Genomic DNA, 19,443 nt, shown 5'->3' with positions numbered 1-19,443 from the left:
CGGGTGAGGCGGGACTTGAGTTAAACAACCTACCAGTCGCTGTTAAAGGGGAAAGACAATCAAAGACAGTACCTGTCGTTACATTGTCTGAAAAGGGAGGAAATATTACCGTGCTGACGTGCTGCAATTCCGAAGGGATGTTTCTTCCTCCTTACGTTGTCATGAACGGAGTTAACTAGGAAAAAAGTGGGTAGTTAAATGGTGGTATCAAGGAAATTTGCCTATGTGAAACGCTAGAGAATCATTTTTTGCCTCGTAAGCCCTGTGGAAATGTTGTACTAATTCTGAACTATTTTTACAGTGTCGCAGCAAAATGGCAAAGGAATCATCCAGATCGGAAGCTAGACAGATGACAATTTTGCGAGCTTCTTCATGAGTGTTGGAGGAAAGCAGAAACGCCAGCGAACGCCATGTCTGAGTTCAGAGCAATGGGAATTTACCCCTTTAATCCAGATGCAGCTCCAGATTACGATTTTGCAAGTGATAGTTGGCTTTCATTAAGACAGAGGCTAAAGTGACTTCAGACAGTTCAGGCTCATCAGAGGAATTTCCGTACAGGGGAGACTCGCGTGATGGCTTTTACTATGAAGAGCGCTTTGGTTGTGGGGAGGATTACAAGAAACAAAAGAACAGTGCTGTTGGATTCAGTGTGTGAGGTACAAGCGTTGGCTACACGAATCCTGCACATGACATACTGATGTATGGCATGGATGCGGCAGGAAAAAAATATCAGTCACATTTAAAACTGTGTGATTTCCTACAATTTTCTCTACAAACTTATCTGTAACAAGTAGTTCAATAAAGACGTTTTAATTTTGTTGGACACACATTTAATGCGACTTCTGTTTTAAAGTGTTTTGTCAGTTGGCCATCTGTTCCTTGCATGTCTGGCCATCTAAGCCTTATATACCGGCAAAATGAACAAGCATTACATAGTTTTAAAAAATATATAAAGAGTTGGTACTTAGTCTACAATTTGGTCTACTTTCTGAACGAAGTCTTGTTTTGTTTTAATATGAATATATCAATCAGTATGAGTAAATTTCCGGCTTTTTGTATATTAGGGTTTGATATTGATCATCTGCCTCTATTTTACTCTAAGCACCTGAAAAGAACGCCGTAAGATCGCCAAAACGCGCTGTGAGAGCAACAAACTAGACGCATGTCTTTAAACTCACGTACTCGCCTGCTGAAGGCAGTGAATTAACTTCTTGTCTGGGTGGCATGGGCGAGTGCAACGATGCCCCATCTTCCCAAACAAGCGGAGCGCAAATGAGGTACCCGGCAGCAGCAATTGCTTGAGAATGTGACTTCAGCCCTCTCTTTGTAATAATGCTTAAGTATAGACATTCTTCTAGAGGCATCAAGCTCGAGTCCTAACCTGAAGTCTTAAGTCTGCAAAAGCTGAAGTGAGGTGTACTCTTTCAAATCCTGCAGTGAAGTCGTTGCTCGTAAAAGCCTATAGCGAAGCGGTCTCCTTATAGTCACTCTGGAAATTGGCTGTTTTTCCTCAGAGCAGGAGCTCTCTGGTCAGTATTGGCAAAGACTGTGAGCACTCAAGTGAAGTTATTAAACAATCTACTGCTCTGTAAATTTCCTCTGTGTTACCCGGGCCCATCTAGCCGGCTGCCGTTTATACTCACGAAAGGTCACCGGTACTCATTTGACAGCTGGCTGAGTGGATCAGGGATGGCTTAGAGGGCTGGTACCAAGAATATTCCCCACGCCTACCTGGGACTGGGGTTGTAGTTGGTGCTCTACTCGCCAGAGCACCACAACCACGAAAGTACTAGTAGACACTCATCATTCAATCACTATCAAATGTCTCTTCAGGCTTGCGATTAATCCTTTACTACGAATAATGAGAGTTTCATTATTTAAAAAAAAACGCATTTAGGCAGACAGATCAGTCAGTGGGCTGGTGCCCTACTTAGCAAGAGCTGTGGGAGAGTGTACGATTCTGAATTACTTTGCCCAGCTATGATACCTACAGTTGTTCCAAACCGTATTTCGACATGGCCGTTAATGCACAGACTATAATATTTGGTAACACATCAAATTTGTAATTTCTACAGCAAAACGTAGTGAGACGTTGTGAACAAAGCGGCAACACTCCAACATTCCTTATAGTGGTAGGAAAGCTATCTCTGACTTTTTTGCGTTGATGGAAATATCGCTTACAGATACACCTGTCCAGTTCCTGTGGTGGGTAATGACCAGCGTTGTCAGTTTTAAGAGCATGGATGTAAAGTATTCCCTATACTAATGGAGGGCGGCGCTCGCCATCATCGCGCTCCGCTGTAACTTCACGTATAGTGTGGTTGAGGACCACTAATTTAATGTCCAATTTCTTCCATTGCCAGAAGCTATTCTGTGTTACAAATTAAAGGTACTTTCCACTGGATGGATTAATAAATATCCCATTTAGGCAGTTCATGTAAGTAGCTCAGACAGAGAAAAACCCCTGGGACCTAGAACTAAGTCTCTCCTTTTAATGCTAGGTTTCAATTGGCCTTCTTAAAGACACCAAAACGTCAACTGCTTACAGATGGAAACTTCTCCTTGTCGCAAACAGTTCTATAAGAGAATGCCGTAAAAACAGATGAGATTAAACATATATTTTGCTCCATAGATTCATAGAGAGCAGAGGCTCAGGGGTGTACAACAAATCTTGAAACAAGAATACATAACACACATTTGCGAAATAGAGATTTTTTTACGACCCCACAGGTCCTACGGTAAATGATCCTCAAAATGTGGAGTAAATAAAAAAAATCTGAAACATATTTTGATTTAACAACAAACATTTCACAAAGCATCTAAATGTACAATTAAATAGGGCGCATATAATGGTGGCAGTTGAAGCCACGCATTATCGAAGAGAAACAAAGTTTGAAGTACTTACTGACATTCATCACGTTACTGGACACAAGACGAGTAAAAGTCACGTTATTTGATATTATTGATAAAATATAAGTCAGTAGTTTATACGAACAAATTTGTTGATGGAATAGGCGGTTTCAAGTCTGAACTTTATTAGCAGTTAATCTCTTTATGACTGCTGGAAGGCTATTGAACATACGTATTTCTGAATAATGTACACATTTCTGAACCAAAGTTAGTGACTTTAAATCTTTTGCGCTTTTGGTATGAAAAAGAGAAATATTGTGTGCGCCAAATTTCATTAAAGGGTAAATTTAGTAGGATGCGGAAGCTAATGTCCCCAGTTCCATGAACGGATCTGCAGGGTACTCTTCCGTCCGTTCACAACACAACAATTAGTATAACACGCTTTTGTACACTGCAAATGTGTCCCTCACTCTCCCCCCTCATCGCCAACCCCCCCCCCCCCGACCCAGCTTACCAATCCACATACACACACCCACACACACGCACACAGACACACACACACACACACAAACACACACACAGTGATCCTCCCAATCGAATTCATTATCAAATTATAATTCCAAGTTACACGTATCTCTAAATATTGTGTGTTTAGGATAACATAGAATCATACTTTACCTCCTCCAGGCTATGGTAATCATCGAATGCGAAGCTTGCTTTGGGCTCTCGAACTGGTCTCTCGTTGTCGATGAGTCTGGAAAGTAAGTAAATCGTTGTTATCACCCTATCGTGGCGATCACAACTGAGACGTTGTCTGTGCTGGTGAACGGAGCTCATTCTTCCACTGGCATTAATTGTAACATTTTCATCAATGGTACATTTCAAATGGAACAACAGATGACAAATGACACATGACAGTGACCTATAGGCCACAGCTAATTGCAGTATTTGCAAAATTTGTAAGGTTGAAAGAACGTCACAAAGGTGGTAGAATAACATTAAATGAATTTACCTTCCGCAACGGCGTCTACAAAGGGAAAATCTACTACATCACTGCTCGATGGAGCAGTAACGGTGAGTACGTCGTTTTAAGTTAGGAATGTGATCACTTTATCCTTTACTACATGAAAACTTCACGTCGTCATGTTATCGTCTGCGCTTTCTTAGAAATCTTTAGAGTCAGCAACTCGTAACTAGGCTAACAATTCTCGGCCTTCGATGGCATCAGTGATGAAGTTTAACGAAGGTTTTCCAAAACCGAAGAAAAATATATTTCATATTCTTGTCGAAAAAGATTTCTGATTCGTTTTGCGTTCAATGGCGAAGTATAGACGGAAGCAAATGATCAAATAAGAAAAAGAAACGGGTCAGTAAATGTCCTTGGATATTAGACGACATATTGATCTAAACTGACAAAAGGAGAAAATATAAAGAAAAGAAAATATAAACATCTAAAAATAAAATTAACAGAAAATCGCAAATGGCTGACTAGAAATGGAGAGAGAGGAAATATAAAGTTGCGTAACCAAGGAAGAGTCGGTGAAAGATCGATACCGGAAAGTTAGAGAGACCTCTGGGGAACACAGAACACTGTATGAATATGACGAGCTCAGGCGACAAGTCATTACTGAGCAAAGAAGAGGAAACTGACACGTGGAAGGCTATACGAAAGAAACTAACTTGAAGACAACATTATGGAAAGGGAAAAGGAAGTAGTTCAAGGTATGGGAGATATCATAAGGCTGGAAGAATCCGACAAAGCACTGAGATCATAGGAGTATGCTACATTCCCTTAAACTTATTATGATCCTTGGGAGAATCGTCCATAACAGACAATTCCACCTGTACGTAAGATATATAAGACAAGTTAAATACCTTCACTTTTTAAGATGAATGTAATAATTCCAGTTACAAAGTAGGAAGGTATCGATAGGCGTGAATTGCATCGAACTATTACTCTAATAAGTGATGAACACAAAGTGGTGAGTCGAATTATTAATAGACGAATGAAAAAGTTAGTTGATCTCAGGGAAGATAAATTTGGGTTCCGGAGAGATGTAGAAACGCTTGTGGCAATACTGTGGATTTAAAGGAAGCTTTTGACAATGTCGACTGGAATGAACTCTTCTTAATTCTGAAAGTATAAGGGTAAAATACAGCGATTAATAGGTTATGTACAACTTGAACAGAAATTATACTGCAGTTATAAATCAAAGGAAAGCAATAGTTGAGAAGGAACCGGAAGGGCTGTACCCCGTCCCAGACGTTATCCAGTCTATGCACTGACATGATGGATACCAAAGAGACATTTGAGAAGGGAATGAAAATTAACGGAAAATGAATAAAAACCTTATTGTTTGTCAATGAGACGGTAATTCTATAATAAACAGCAAAGGACTTGGAAGATCTTTAAAAGAGATTGTGGTCGAATAATAACAGCTGTAAAACAAGGGTAATCGAACGTGACTGAATTAAATCAAGTGATATTGAGGCCATTACATTGGGAAATAAACAATAAAACTAGTAGATGGGGAGCAAAATATCTAAAGGCGGCCAAAGCGAAGAGGATGGAAAATGTAGACTGGCAATGGCAAGAAAACATTCGCGACAAAGAGAAATTTGTTACCATTAAATAAAAGACCTTAGTGTTAGGAAGTCTTTTCTACAGATATTTAAAGTGTAGCGTTGTACGGAAGTCAGATGTGGAGAACAAACAGTTCACAGACAGATTCTTGCAGTTATGCAGAAATGAAGAGGTTTGCAGAGGATAGACTATGTTGGAGAGCTGCATCAAACCAGTCTTCGGATTGAAGACCACCGTCATCATACTTACCACGACCACTACCACAAGAACAAACATAACAACAAGAACAGAAGCAACGACTACTACATATCTCTCTAAGCGCTATGGGACTTAACATTTGCGGTCATCAGTCCCCTAGACTTAGAACTACTTAAACCGAACTAACCTAAGGACATCACACACATCCATGACCGAGGTAGGATTCGAACCTGCGACTGTAGCAGCCGCGCGATTCCGGACTGAAGCACCTAGAACCTCTCGGCCACAGTGGCCGGCACAACGACGACTGAAATTGGAGCAAGAGACTATTCACATGGAAAAAAAAAAACTTTATTACGTACTTGAAGAAGTAGGTAAAAAGGAAATACAAACTATATGTGATATAAAAAAAAAGTGAACTTGGTTAAGGAGTCTGTACCCTAAAAGCAACGATGAAGCTTTACGTGAATCATAAATATTTATTTCGTAGGCCTTCAGATCCATTTACTCTTTTGTTTGTGAATGAACACTACCTACTTTCAGCCTGATGCTAAAAGTTTACAGCTACTAACGAGCATTTTTCCACTGTAGAAGGGAAAATGCAGCTTGTTAAACAGTAGTTTCATTGATACAGGTCAAATCGGGATGTAATTATTCACTTGCAAATGTGAATTACTTAGGGATATCCATCTAAATTTTTGTAAGATAGAACAATCCCATAGATCCAAACAGATTCATTAGTAGAATTGTGTGGAATTAAATTCACTCACGCACTTTTCGAACACTGAGTTGTGTTTGTGGTTAAATAATTTGCAATGGACTTCGATTCAGCTATGGCATCATCTACACCAACTGGGGTCTAACCAGAGGTTCCTGAAAATCAATATGTATTCGCGTCGAAATCAGCTAAAAGAACTCATCTCTACTCCGTCTAAAATTAGTAAGACAACAGCGTCTGTTCTTAATACGAAAGTATTTCACAGCTGACGTCTCAAATTCACAGCACTATGGAATAAATAGGACTACAAATTCTTGTGCAACTACTTGTTGAATACTGTGCACCGTCCTGACAACCGAGCAAAAAAGCGAATGTGACAAAATTGCCCATCAAATACTAATGGGGAAGGCTATGAGAATGGCGTATGTATCATAAAAGGCTTTATTTTTAATATTGCGAGAGCCGCCGTCCCAAGACGAATCTAGAGAAGCATTACTCCCTCTTACACAAATGTCACTTGGTGGTCCCGCCTGTAACATTAGAGGAATTCGGGCATGCATGGAGACTTACAGTTTTCCAAGCTTTCCATCGACGTATGGCCTACACTACACAGCGTAAAAGCAGCCTACGAAGTAGGAAACACCATTAGCATCTATTAAAGGGCGTGTTAACCCGTTTTTGGAAAGAAATACAGCAGCGATTATGCTTGGTATGGGTACCAAAAGTTCTTGGCAGGTTTCCGTAGGTATGCTGCGGTATCAAATATCTACGCACATGTCACGCAGTCCCCACAAATTAATGGCTGGTGATTTGTTGTCCCAGGTGTGTCCCATCGAATTCAGATCAGGCGAAGTTGGTGGTCAAGTTATCAGCGTGATTTGCCTGTCACACTTATCAGACCATCAAAGCCTGGATAACAGCACATGCGGACACGACCATTGACGTGGTGCAGGATGTACCGTTATACACAGGATGAAGCGAAACGTTTCCATTGATCCACGGCCCAGCCTCTATGATCCCGGGTACACTGGAATCGTAACTGAAGATGTTGTTGAACCAACAACATGATCAGTTACGATTCCATTTATGTGGGAACACATAGCGGCTGTCTGGTGTGGAGCCCTATGCACTGTGATTTAACTTGTACGTTCAACATCTTGTCGTCAAGACGTGGTTTCAGAGCACTCAACGACTTTCCATATCTGCTCATGACATGAGGTTGTGCCGGTCGCTGTGGCCGAGCGGTTCTAGGCGCTTAAGTCCGGAACCGCGCGACCGCTACGGTCGCAGGTACGAATCCTGCCTCGGGCATGGATGTGTGTGATGTCCTTAGGTTAGTTAGGTTCAAGTAGTTCTGTTCTAGGGGACTGATGACCTCAGATGTTAAGTCCCATAGTGCTCAGAGCCATTTGAACCATTTGAACCATGAGAACGTAAACATCGGACCAGCTTCGCCGTTTCTGAGATGCAAGTTCGCAGTCGTCGGGCCATAACAACTCACTTATTTCAGCGGATTTCCCAATTCACCCCACGTATACTAGTCTCTAGAATGATTCCCTATTCGTCTCTGTTCCACTCACGCACTCTCCTTATCGCATCACGTACGTCAGGGCTTAACAATGGCCGGTTTTGAGCGCGAGTACTCGCGTCTGCTCAGGCACGTGCTCGCGAGCAGGTGCAAGGTCGCGGAGTAGGGAGGGAGGGGAGGGAGGGGAAATGCGCGCGCACGTTTGAATGTGATCTCGTGTTCTTAGCAGATTTAACTAGCCATCTGAATGCTTTGAACATTTTACTACAAGGTAAAGATCTGCTAATTACTCATTTCGTAGATCGAATACGAGATTCTAAAATGAAATTGACACTTTGGGTGAGTCAGCTGGAAACAGGAAACCTAGCTCATTTTCCTAAATTATCATCCATGCAAGATGTTCACAAAGACTGTGAACGTTATTCACATAGTTTAGATGCCCTTAAGGGAGAATCTCATTAACGCTTTCAAGATCTGACAGCACTAGACAGTGATTTTGATCTGATCTCTCCATATTCAGTGAATATTTAAGAGATTCGTCCTGAGCTGCAGCAAGAAATTATTGACCTGCAGTGTGACAGAGAATACAGAGACAAATTTCAGAACAAGAAGAACATTTTGGAATTCTACAGACACTTCCCTCAGGATAGATTTCCTCGTTTGCATAAACTGGCGGCTACAATAGTATCAATGTTCGGTTCCACGTATGTTTGTGAACAACTGTTCTCTGCAATGAAATGTAACAAGACGCGCCTGAGAAACGCATTGTCTGATCGAAATTTAAACTGCACGCTGCTCCGAACATAGACGCAATTGTAAAGGGCAAAAAGTACAAGATAACTGAGAATCCCACACTTCAGTGACACCTTTTATTGTGTAACAGTTCACAAATTAATGCGAATGTAGAAGCATACACTAAGCTAATAAAATTATGTGGCATTTGTACATTCTCCTTTATTTGTCTCAGTAATAATTCGTGAGTGATATCCCTGCAGGTGGCCGCGGATTTACATTGACTGGCGGCAGCTGTTGTGTGCCCCACGTGACTCTCCCCACTCTCCGCTCTGGTCCGGTAGTGGGGGTAGCGTGCTCGCGCTGCTCCGTGCTCGCGCCTTGCTGATCACAGCTTGCTCCGCGAGCACGTATGTTGTGAAGCCCTGACGTACGTAGAGATAGGAACTGCTAAGTGGTCACTTACAAAGTGTAATCTCATTTACTTAAAACAAAAAAAACAAGGAGGTGTGAATATTCACTTCATGTAAAGCACACACAGGAGTGCAAAGGCCCATTAATAATTTTCGTAATACAAATTTAGCTTTCATTGTCCCACTTGTATTCTTTTTAGTGTAGCAGCTGTGTTTGACATACACATGAAAAATAATTTGAAGGTTACTCTGGCCACGCTAACGCTTACCTCTGCACATCATCGATGTAGACGGACGACTCAATGCCATTTGCTTCTAGGCCCTCCATGAAGCTGGCTTGCATTTTAGGCGATACCATAACATCGGCTGGTTTATTCACGACACTAGGTTCCTTCCAGAAGTAAATCTGAAAGATAACATGTTGTTACTTATATTCAGTACTTTACAGGGAAACGACAGTAGGGGGCCTTTAACCAGTGGCGTTGTGGTGTATGCATATTTTACGTGTGGATCAGAAATATGTGTAACAAGTAACGGAAGCATAACCACTCTAATCCAGTTGGTCAACTGGGGTAGGTTGGTAGGCTAGGGAGAAGCAGGTCACCGGAAATTTGGAAATTTCTGGTAAGGTTTTATGGGACCAAACAGCTGAGGTCATTAGTCCCTTAGCTTACACACTAATCTAACTTAAACTAACTTACATAAAGGACGACACACACACCCATGCCCGAGGGAGGACTCGAACCTACGACGGGGGCAGGTCACCGAAGTGGCGTCCGATTGGAAGACTTACACTCCGCCACTGAGCCACACACAATTAACCAAACAACTCATATGCAGGAGTAAAATTATCATTGCAGCTTCGCTATATTAAGCGCGATTTTTAAGGAATTTTTCTTATCAATTATCATCGTCACTGATAAAATGATAGATACATTCAAATGTCTCAGTTCCTTATTCATAAATTACACCAAATCAGCAATGATATATACAGGGTGAGTCACCTAACGTTACCGCTGGATGTATTTCGTAAACCACATCAAATCCTGACGAACCAATTCCACAGACCGAACGTGAGGAGAGGGGCTAGTGTAATTGTTTAATACAAACCATACAAAAATACACGGAAGTATGTTTTTTAACACAAACATACGTTTTTTTAAATGGAACCACGTTAGTTTTGTTAGCACATCTGAACATATGAACAAATAGGTAATCAGTGCCGTTTGTTGCATTGTAAAATGTTAATTACATAGGGAGATATTGTAACCTAAAGTTGACGCTTGAGTGCCACTCCTCCGCTGTTCGATCGTGTGTATCGGAGAGCACTGCAACATACATCGCGTTTCTACAGAATGATCTGCCAACGTTGCTCGAAAATGTCCCACTGGAAACGCGTCGACGTATGTGGTATCAGCATGATGGTGCACCTGCACATTCCGCAATTAACACCAGGCTGACCCTTGACAGGATGTTCGACGGACGTTTCATAGGACGCGGAGGACGCGTAAATTGGCCAGCACGTTCTCCTGATCTTATACCTCTGGACTTCTTTCTGTGGGGTACGGTAAAGGAGAATGTGTATCGTGATGTGCCTACAACCCCAGAGGATATGAAACAACGTATTGTGGCAGCCTGCGGCGACATTACACTAGATGTACTGCGGCGTGTACCACATTCATTACGCCAGAGATTGCAATTGTGTGCAGCAAATGATGGCCACCACATTGAACATCTATTGGCCTGACATGTCGGGACACACTCTATTCCACTCCGTAATTGAAAACGGAAACCACGTGTGTACGCGTACCTCACCCCTCATGGTGATTTACATGTGCGTCAGTGAAAAAGATCAATAAAAAGGTATTAGCATGTGGACGTAATGTGCTGTTCCAGTTTCTTCTGTACCTAAGGTCCATCACCGTTTCATTTGGATCCCTACGTAATTCGGTGCTCTCCGATGCACACGATCGAACAGCGGAGGAGTGGTACTCAAGCGTCAACTTTAGGTTACAATATCTCCGGATGTAATTAACATTTTACAATGCAACAAACGGCCCTGATTACGTATTTGTTTATATGTTCAGATGTGCTAACAAAACTAACGGGGTTCCATTTAAAAAATCGTAGGTTTGTGTTAAAAAACATACTTCCGTGCATTTTTGTATGGTTTGTATTAAACAATTACACTAGCCCCTCTCCTCACGTTCGGTCTGTGGAATCGGTTCGTCAGTATTTGATGTGGTTTACGAAATATATCCAGCGGTAACGTTAGGTGACTCACCCTGTACATATATATATATATATATATATATATATATATATATATATATGGTGAGTTTTAATTCTCCTTTCTACTACCTGTATCTACATCTACTTGACTACTCCACAGTTCACAATTAAGGTTCTGGCAGAGTGTTCAGCGAACCGCCTTCAACGGCTCTCCCTGTCCTATCTCGAATTGCGCGTAGGAAAAACGGACACTTAAATGTGTCCGTGCGATTTCTGATTTCTCTTATCTTATTACGATGATCACTCCTCCCTATGTAGGTGGGCGCCAGAAAAGTATTTTCACAATCTGGGGAGAAAATTCGTGTTTAAAATTTCATGAGAAGATCGTGCTGCAACGAAAAACGCCTCAGTTTTAGTGATTGCCATCGCGGATCATACCCGTGGCACTATCTCCCTTATTTCGCTATACTACAAAACGAACTGCCTTTCTTTGAACTTTTTCAGTGTCCTCCGTCAATCCTATCTGATGCGGATCCCATACTGCACAGACATACTCCAGAAGAGGGTGGACAAGTGTAGTGTAAGCGGACTCTTTAGTTGAGTTGTTGCATTTTCTACTTGTTCTATGAATAAATCACAGTCTTTATCTATGTGATCATTCCAATTTGAGTTAATCGTAATTGTAATCCCTAAGTATTTATCTGAATTTACAACAGTAAATTTTGTGTGATTTATCGTGTAAGCGAAATTTGGCGGATTCCTTTTAGTACTATTCATTATTGAGAGTCAATTGCCTTTTGTCGCACCATACAGTATCTTCTCTAAATTATTTTGTATTTGATTTTGACCATGTAGTCACTTTACCAGCTGGTAAATGAATGTACCATCTGCAAACAATATAAGAGGGCTGTTCTGATTGTCTCCTATGTCGTTTATGTAGTTCTGAAACAGCAGAGGACTTCTAACACTTCCCTGGGGAACCAAGATATTACTTATGTTTTACTCGATGGTTTTCTGTGATTTACTTCGAACTCTGACCTTTCTGACAGAAAAGCACGAATTCAATCGCACAACAGTGACGATACTGACATCCCCTGCCAATATCATTCATTACCTCGTGAGAATAGAGAGCTAACTGTCTTCATAAGAATTATATTTTCTGAATCCGTTCTAAGTATGTGTCAGTGGAGCGTTACCTTCGAGGTCATTCATAGCGTTCAAGCGAAATATATGTTCCAAAGCCCTGCTGCAAGTCGACTTCAATGGCATGGATCTGTAATCCATCGGATTACTCCTATTCGTTTTCTTGAGTATTGGTGTGACCTACGCAATTTCCTAATCTTCAGGTACGGAACTTTCGTCGAGCGAGTTATTGTATACATTGCTAAGTACGGAGCTATTATATCAACATCTCTGAAAGGAACCACTTTGGTACGAATCTGGAACATAAGACCTGTTATTACTGATTTAAACAGCTACGCTACACCGAGGATATCTACTTGTAAGGTAGTTTTGTTGGCAACTGTGCTTGATTCGAGTTCTGGAATGTTTACTTCGTCTTCTTTGGTGAAGAAGTCTCGGAATACCGTACTTCTTAATTCTGCTTTATTGGCACTGTCTTCAGTAAGATTGCCATTGTTATGGTACAGTGAAGGTACTGAATGTATCTTACCGCTGGCATACTTTACATACAACCAAAATGTGTTTGGGGTTTCTGACAAAGAGAGAATTTCGTTGTGGTACTATTAAGAGCATCTCGCACTGACCTTTCTGCTTAATATCGAGCTTCTGAAAACGATTCCGATCTTAAGTATTTAGCATTCTATTAAATTCGGCAAGCATTTTTCGTTACTTCTGTAACAGTGATCTAGTGATCTGACCTGTTTTGTGAACCATGATGGACCAGGTCCATCAATAATTTATTTGGTATATATTTCTCAATTATCGCCGATGCTATTGGTTAGTTTGTTTGTTGATTTTGGGGAGGGGACCAAACAGCGAGGTCATCGGTCCCATCGGATTAGGGAAGGATGGGAAAGAAATTCGGCCGAGCCCTTTCAAAGGAACCATCCCGGAATTTGCCAGAAGCGATTTGGGGAAATCACGGAAAATCTAAATCACGATGGCCGGACGCGGATTTGAACCGTCGTTCTCCCGAATGGTCCAGTTTGATAACCACTGCAACATGCCGATACCATTTCTTTTAACTGAGGCCACATTTGGTCTACGCTTACACAGTTAGTTGGGAAGAGGTGGAGACTGTCTCTTAGGAAGGTGTCAAGCAAATTTCTATCTTCTACTTTAAACATGATTTTTATGTTTGGAGGATTTAGACGGTAAATCTCACTATAACACGCTTGTGATCACCGTCTGTTCATCCGAGAACTATTCAAGATTTTCCTACGCCGGGAAACCCTAAAATCACACATGATGCGCCGTATTTGCTCACGATTATTTGTTGCTACGAGATAAAGTATGTTTTCGCAACCTTTTACACTTCGACGAGGCTCTTGAACTAACTGTTCAAAATACACTTATGAGGAAGCATTGAGTAAAATTTCGGGTCTTGGTTTATGTCTAACGCCGACTTTAAAAATGTATTTTCTCTAACATACAGAGAGTAGACTGAGGTCACCACTGCCTGTAGTTGTATAAGTGGGGTACCTATTGAGTGGGGTACCTATTTGATATTAGTCACAATAATTCTATGAATGTTTCGGCAGGGAGTGGTTAAAAGGAACCAATTATGAATTTGTTCAGATTGCCGAGTATAGCCCCTACTAGTGCTAACTCACAGGAACTGTAGACCACAATTTCACTACAAGGTAAACTACTTCCAATTACAACAAACACACCTCCACAAACTATATTTAATCCATTATGGCTGAACACCATTAGGTTTTTTGTAAAAGTTTCAACTGAACTTATCTCTGGAGTCAGTCAGCTTTCACTGCCTACAACGACTTAGGTTTCGGAGCTTTCTGTTAGCGGTTGGATCTCTAATTTTTTCCCAACACAACTACGAAAATTTACAACTACAATATATTTTCTAGTTCCACCCTAGCCTTTGTTTGCCCTACATCCTTTGAGACTGAGACCCTCTAACTTAAATATCCACCCAGTCCACTGTACATAGCCCCACTACCCGTGTAGCCGCCTCCAATGGACCCCTGACCTGTTTATCGGAACCTGAGACGCACCACCCTATAACACAAATCAAGCAATTAGCAGCCTATACGGTGGCAGAACCTTCTGAGCCTCCACTCAGCTGTGTACCAAAGGTACACAGTCACTCATGTCAGTGTTGATACTGACAGTGAGATCTGTTTTCGTCTCGCAAACAGAACTGGTAGTCTTTAGCATTAATGTTAATAAATTAATAATCAGTTGAAGTCTATTCGAATAACAGTTCTTTGCATATTGGAACTCAAAAGTGTTTATGTACTATTATGATCTCTCTAATAAGTGTGAGACCGGTTCAGATCTATCTTCCTACCACAGATGCGCAAGAACGCTTTGTGAGTGTTTCAGGAATTTGGTGTTGAACCTATGACCTGCAAGGTAGGAACATACCCTCTCTTGCATACAGAGTTAAGAAGAGTGCAGCAGTACGGAAGTGATATAATCAGAAAATGATCTCAATGTCAGTTCCACTACACTCCCTGCAAAGGAAACGTTATGGTTGACAGAAATTAGTGAACGGATTGATGTGCAAACATAGGTTAGCAAAAAATGAAAATCCTAGATTTTATTTATTAAGGTTTATTTTTACTCTAAGTTTGACTTTATGACATAGTAATGTTAGAAAAATTACTTACAGGATGGTAAAATATTGATATTGGGTGTTCACCACTGTGAAGCGAAATTCCTATCATAAGGTTATTTAATGATGAGAAGTGTGATGACTATGTCTGCAGGTCGATAAAAGTACAAACAAATCGAATACAATTGGGGCCAGAGATATTAGTTTACCTAAAATGCACAATGAAAATAATCAAATAATGGATAGGGTGGGTAAAGAGCAACCAGAAAGAAGGTCGCAATAAAAACATTTTAATAACTTGAGGGTATAAAGCACTCTACAGTGGCTGATCAATCCTTTCTATTAGATCGGATATCTCACATTTCTGCTCCAATGAAGCCCGAAAATTTTGATTATGTTTAACTACAGGTCATGGTTAAATGTACAAAAATTAGGAGAGATCGAGATGACCACAGTTCTGAGTGAATTGAATATCACTTGCTGGTGTACCGCGAGCGCGCGTGTTTACACTTGATTGACGGCGGCAGTGGCTGCTGTCGGCGCGAGCTGTGAACCTGAGAATCTATTCTAAATCTCTCTCGTCTGTTGAACACCAGTTGGATACATTTTCTATATCTTCAGTGAAACCGAGGCTCCCAGTTATTCGCTAGCTAAGTTAATTGGCATGATACACGGTATCTGGCTGGAATTTATCGTACATTGTTGCCCTCAAATCTCTCACTAGCGTTGTCAGTGCTTGGTGCGATTCTCCATACTAGGAGAGTTTGCAGTTTAACTTCTTATGAGTTAAGATGAGCCTGTGAACAAGTGTTCAAATAATGGCTTTCTCAGTCGTCTCAGCGCGGCGCGAGTCGCCTGGCTCAGACACTCGACGATTTGCTGCAAGAGAAACAGCGAGTCACTCTGTCTGCAATTTGTTTAGATCAAAGCTGGTGGCCATGCGTTTTCTTTCGGGCCAATCAGAGTGTTCATAATTGTTATGACTCCTCCCACTAGAGATTTGTACCCTATAACACGTGTCGTTTCTCTCATAGGGCAGAGTTTAATTTTTAATACGTAATACTGAGATAAACAGCTTATTCTTCCATGCGAGTTTTAACTCAGGCAGCTACAGCGAGTCACCAGTGTTTTGAGTAGGGTTTCTCCAGACGTTTATCTGGCTTTTTCCGCCGTGTTCCTGTAGAAAGGCTTTATGAATGGTTGTCGTTAGATGCGGGGTCAAGGCCTACTTTTGCCGGCGGTCTACGCAGTGACTCCGATGTCTCATTGGGTCTGCTAGGTGTCCTGCTGTGAGGTTTCGCGCTACGCGGGATAGGCATGCCATTGTAAAGTTCTCCTTCCCTCATAACTGCATCTCGTAGCTCAGGTCTGGAAAATTACTTGCGTGCAATTACGAGTGTGAGTGTTAGTGGTTTATACTCACGAAATGCTAGCTTGTTTATTGGATCTGCATATTCATATTATTCGTACAGTTTCACTCGATATATTGTGTGACATATCGAGTTAACCGGCATTGTTTCAGGAATTCAGTGGAAAATGCGTTACTTGTTTAACACGTTACACCTTGAAATGGGTATTTTCTTTCATTATGAGTATCACATATACATTTAGTCTGACGACGAAAGACTGGAATCGCTGGCATCAGCTTACTAAGAGACAATGAGCTCCTTGAGAAATTAACTATAACCCTTACATGGCATTCGACAGTCTACCCAAAGACTGGAGTCAAATAACAACACAAAGCAAGCGAAGATTACGAATACCTAACTCGGCCTAAAGTGGGTTTCGAAAGACCGTCACTGGAGAATCAACACAAGGACTAGTCCCTTGTCTTCTTGGAAACTTGGGAGTCTAGAAAATCCTTAAGTAACAGCAGACACTGCTATTATGTTATAACGTAGGAAGATTACAAGCACTTTTGCACATGCTTTTTGAATAAGCTATTTATTGGGGAGAAAATATTCAGCAGCTGTCTTTAGAGAAGTTGGAATACTGTTGCAGAAAGACCGATGTCAGCTGAACACTGTGACTAGAAGAACTCTGCAGAAAGAAGCGGTACTATAGTCGCTGGTGAAGGAATACTCACATCTTTGTGGTACTTGGTGAGCCCATTGAGGAACTGCAGCTGATCCACATTGGCTGGCAGTACCCGGTACACACGGTGGTCGTCATAGCGCACCTTCTCTCCAGCAGCCAGCGCAAGACCAGCCACGAGGAACAACAAACCTCTATGCACCATCCTGGAACAGAAGTCTGGATATCTTCCGATTTTAACAACACAGTACAAAGATAACCATACCGGACAAAATTAGTAATCACCTGAAGATATCAGCTAGTATGGTGTAACATCGCCTCTAGCTTTGACAACAGCTGCATTTCGGCAACGAAGAGAGCCCACAAATTTTTCTGGTACTTCGTGTCAAGTGGAAGCCGTTAATTGATGAGCAGCTCCTGCAGAGCTTCCTAATGGGGAGGAAATTGATTGTTACATTTTACCCAATCTTCCAGTGGGGAGATTTTCTGTGCGATTATGGCTTGGTTATTCATTGTACCAGTCGAGGGGCATTATGATGTGTGAATATTCGCTAAACTAGGAACACATTTGTGCAGCCCCTGGAACACAGCTGCTGCCAACTTAGAAGGGTGAGTACCAATAACACACTCGTCATGAAACGTGGAAGAAAAGCCAACAATTGGTCAGTGACAATGTTGAAATGAAAATCCGAAAATCTTGGTTCATTCCACTTTACTTGAATGAATGAACCCATGTCACGGTATGAGAAACAAACCCCTCCTCGTCCTCTAACCCAAAACATCGTAGAACTAGGTTCTGCCTCTGCTCAGCTACACCCTCTGATACTCTGAAATTTAAACACCTCTTTGGGCTGTCGGTGCACTCGATACCTTGCGTCATTTTAGCAATTAATCGGACTACAATACAACTTCCAGTCAACTACTGTCGAGCTTCTCTGTTGTATCGCCTACTGAAGACCTGCAACTTATTGTGCTCTGTGAGAAATGGCGTTTTACGAGATACCCAGCTCTCATTGCATGTACTTACATTTTAAATATTTATTAGGAATCTAGCTGAGATGGATTTGTATTCACTGACAGCATTTCCTCTCAGGTCTGAAATCGACTGTGATTGACAAGACGAGACAGTCATCTCTGGTCAGCGTTAGTTAGGATTTATATGAGCACTGTTCAGTGTCCTTACGCCATGTTACATGGCTGCAAATTATACACCATTCCTTGTAGACAAGATTGACAATCTGTATTGATACACAGAGAAATGGACTACTTAATTTGCGGTCTAATTACACTACTCAACAGCCCATTTACGTCTGAGATGTAATATGTCAGTCAGTATGCATTTTGGTATGTAGAATCCGAATAAGCCTCATAAAGTGTTCTAGCACCTAACATTGACAAGTGAGCTAGTAGTCCTCTACTGGCGTCGTGTCATACATAGGTTACTTCTTAAATGGTATTGAGTTCTAAAGTATCAAATATGTGTTTCTTGTTTGTTTTAATTCTGTTAATGTTCACCAGAAATGGTTTAGACTCTATACCAGCAAAACTTGGTAGATATTCTTATGTGTTAATGTGCAACCCACACACGCTGAAAAAAACATTACTTTCAGTTTTGGCCACCAGGTGAAAATGTGGCAATGTACGACATCTCGTCGACATCTCCGGTGCTCATACTAAACAAATTGTGTAAGCGCCATTTAATAATAACACCAACAATATGCGTTTCTTAACTGTTTGTCATTTTCTACCCAAACTCAATTCCTAATCCATTACACATGGAAACAATTCAGCATGTGTCCCTTGCATTCACACCACCAAGTTTACACCTGGTGGCCAATACTAGAACTGACTTTTTACTAGTTTATATCGATTCCGCATTAACGCATCAGAATATCTATCAAATTTCGCTGCCATACGATCACTGCAGCCAGTACTGGACCTATGTGAGTAACTATGTTTTACTTATAACCACCCAGTGGTTAAGATATTAAAAAATACTCAGTTCATTTACAAGAACACCGTCTTCCGTTCCAAGATGCTGGATGAGCGCCAAAGTGGGCTTAACTGTCCACATGTAATACAAATCTAAGAATATATAGAATTTTACACACCATAAAATTATGTACTTGAATAACTAACAATATATCCCAAATAGTTTTAATACGTTATACAGCACTTAAAAGTCCAGAATGTGGAACGTTTACAAATGCTGCAGAAAACACAACCTAATGTCTAACAACAACAACTACTGTAAAGTGTAAGAAAATGCTTATGGCGATCTCTGGTGCTCATTTCTTCGTGTGATTCTAAAATGAGGCACTGGATTGAAGTACCAACAAGTCATTGGAAGTGTCCTGCAAAAATATTTAGCCGTGCTTTCTCTGTAGCCGT

General features: G+C 41.2%; 1 protein-coding gene across 1 annotated transcript in view; it reads right to left on the bottom strand.

Annotated features, from left to right (window-relative positions):
* The window catches only part of LOC126474497 (zinc carboxypeptidase-like), a 56,867-nt gene extending 39,610 nt beyond the window's left edge, over nt 1–17,257 (bottom strand). Inside the window, exons 1-3 of the mRNA XM_050101967.1 lie at nt 17,105–17,257; nt 9,293–9,429; nt 3,529–3,604 (exon numbers count right to left, since the gene is read on the bottom strand). Of these exons, the coding sequence (XP_049957924.1) occupies nt 3,529–3,604; nt 9,293–9,429; nt 17,105–17,257 (366 nt within the window). The remainder of the gene's footprint in view (nt 1–3,528; nt 3,605–9,292; nt 9,430–17,104) is intronic.
* Nucleotides 17,258–19,443: the final 2,186 nt, after the last annotated feature.

The sequence above is a fragment of the Schistocerca serialis genome, chromosome 4 (assembly GCF_023864345.2).
Source record: "Schistocerca serialis cubense isolate TAMUIC-IGC-003099 chromosome 4, iqSchSeri2.2, whole genome shotgun sequence".
Classification (NCBI taxonomy): Eukaryota; Metazoa; Arthropoda; class Insecta; order Orthoptera; family Acrididae; genus Schistocerca; species Schistocerca serialis.
Note: the sequence above shows the minus strand (reverse complement) of the source record. Positions and strands in the feature narration are given on the sequence as shown.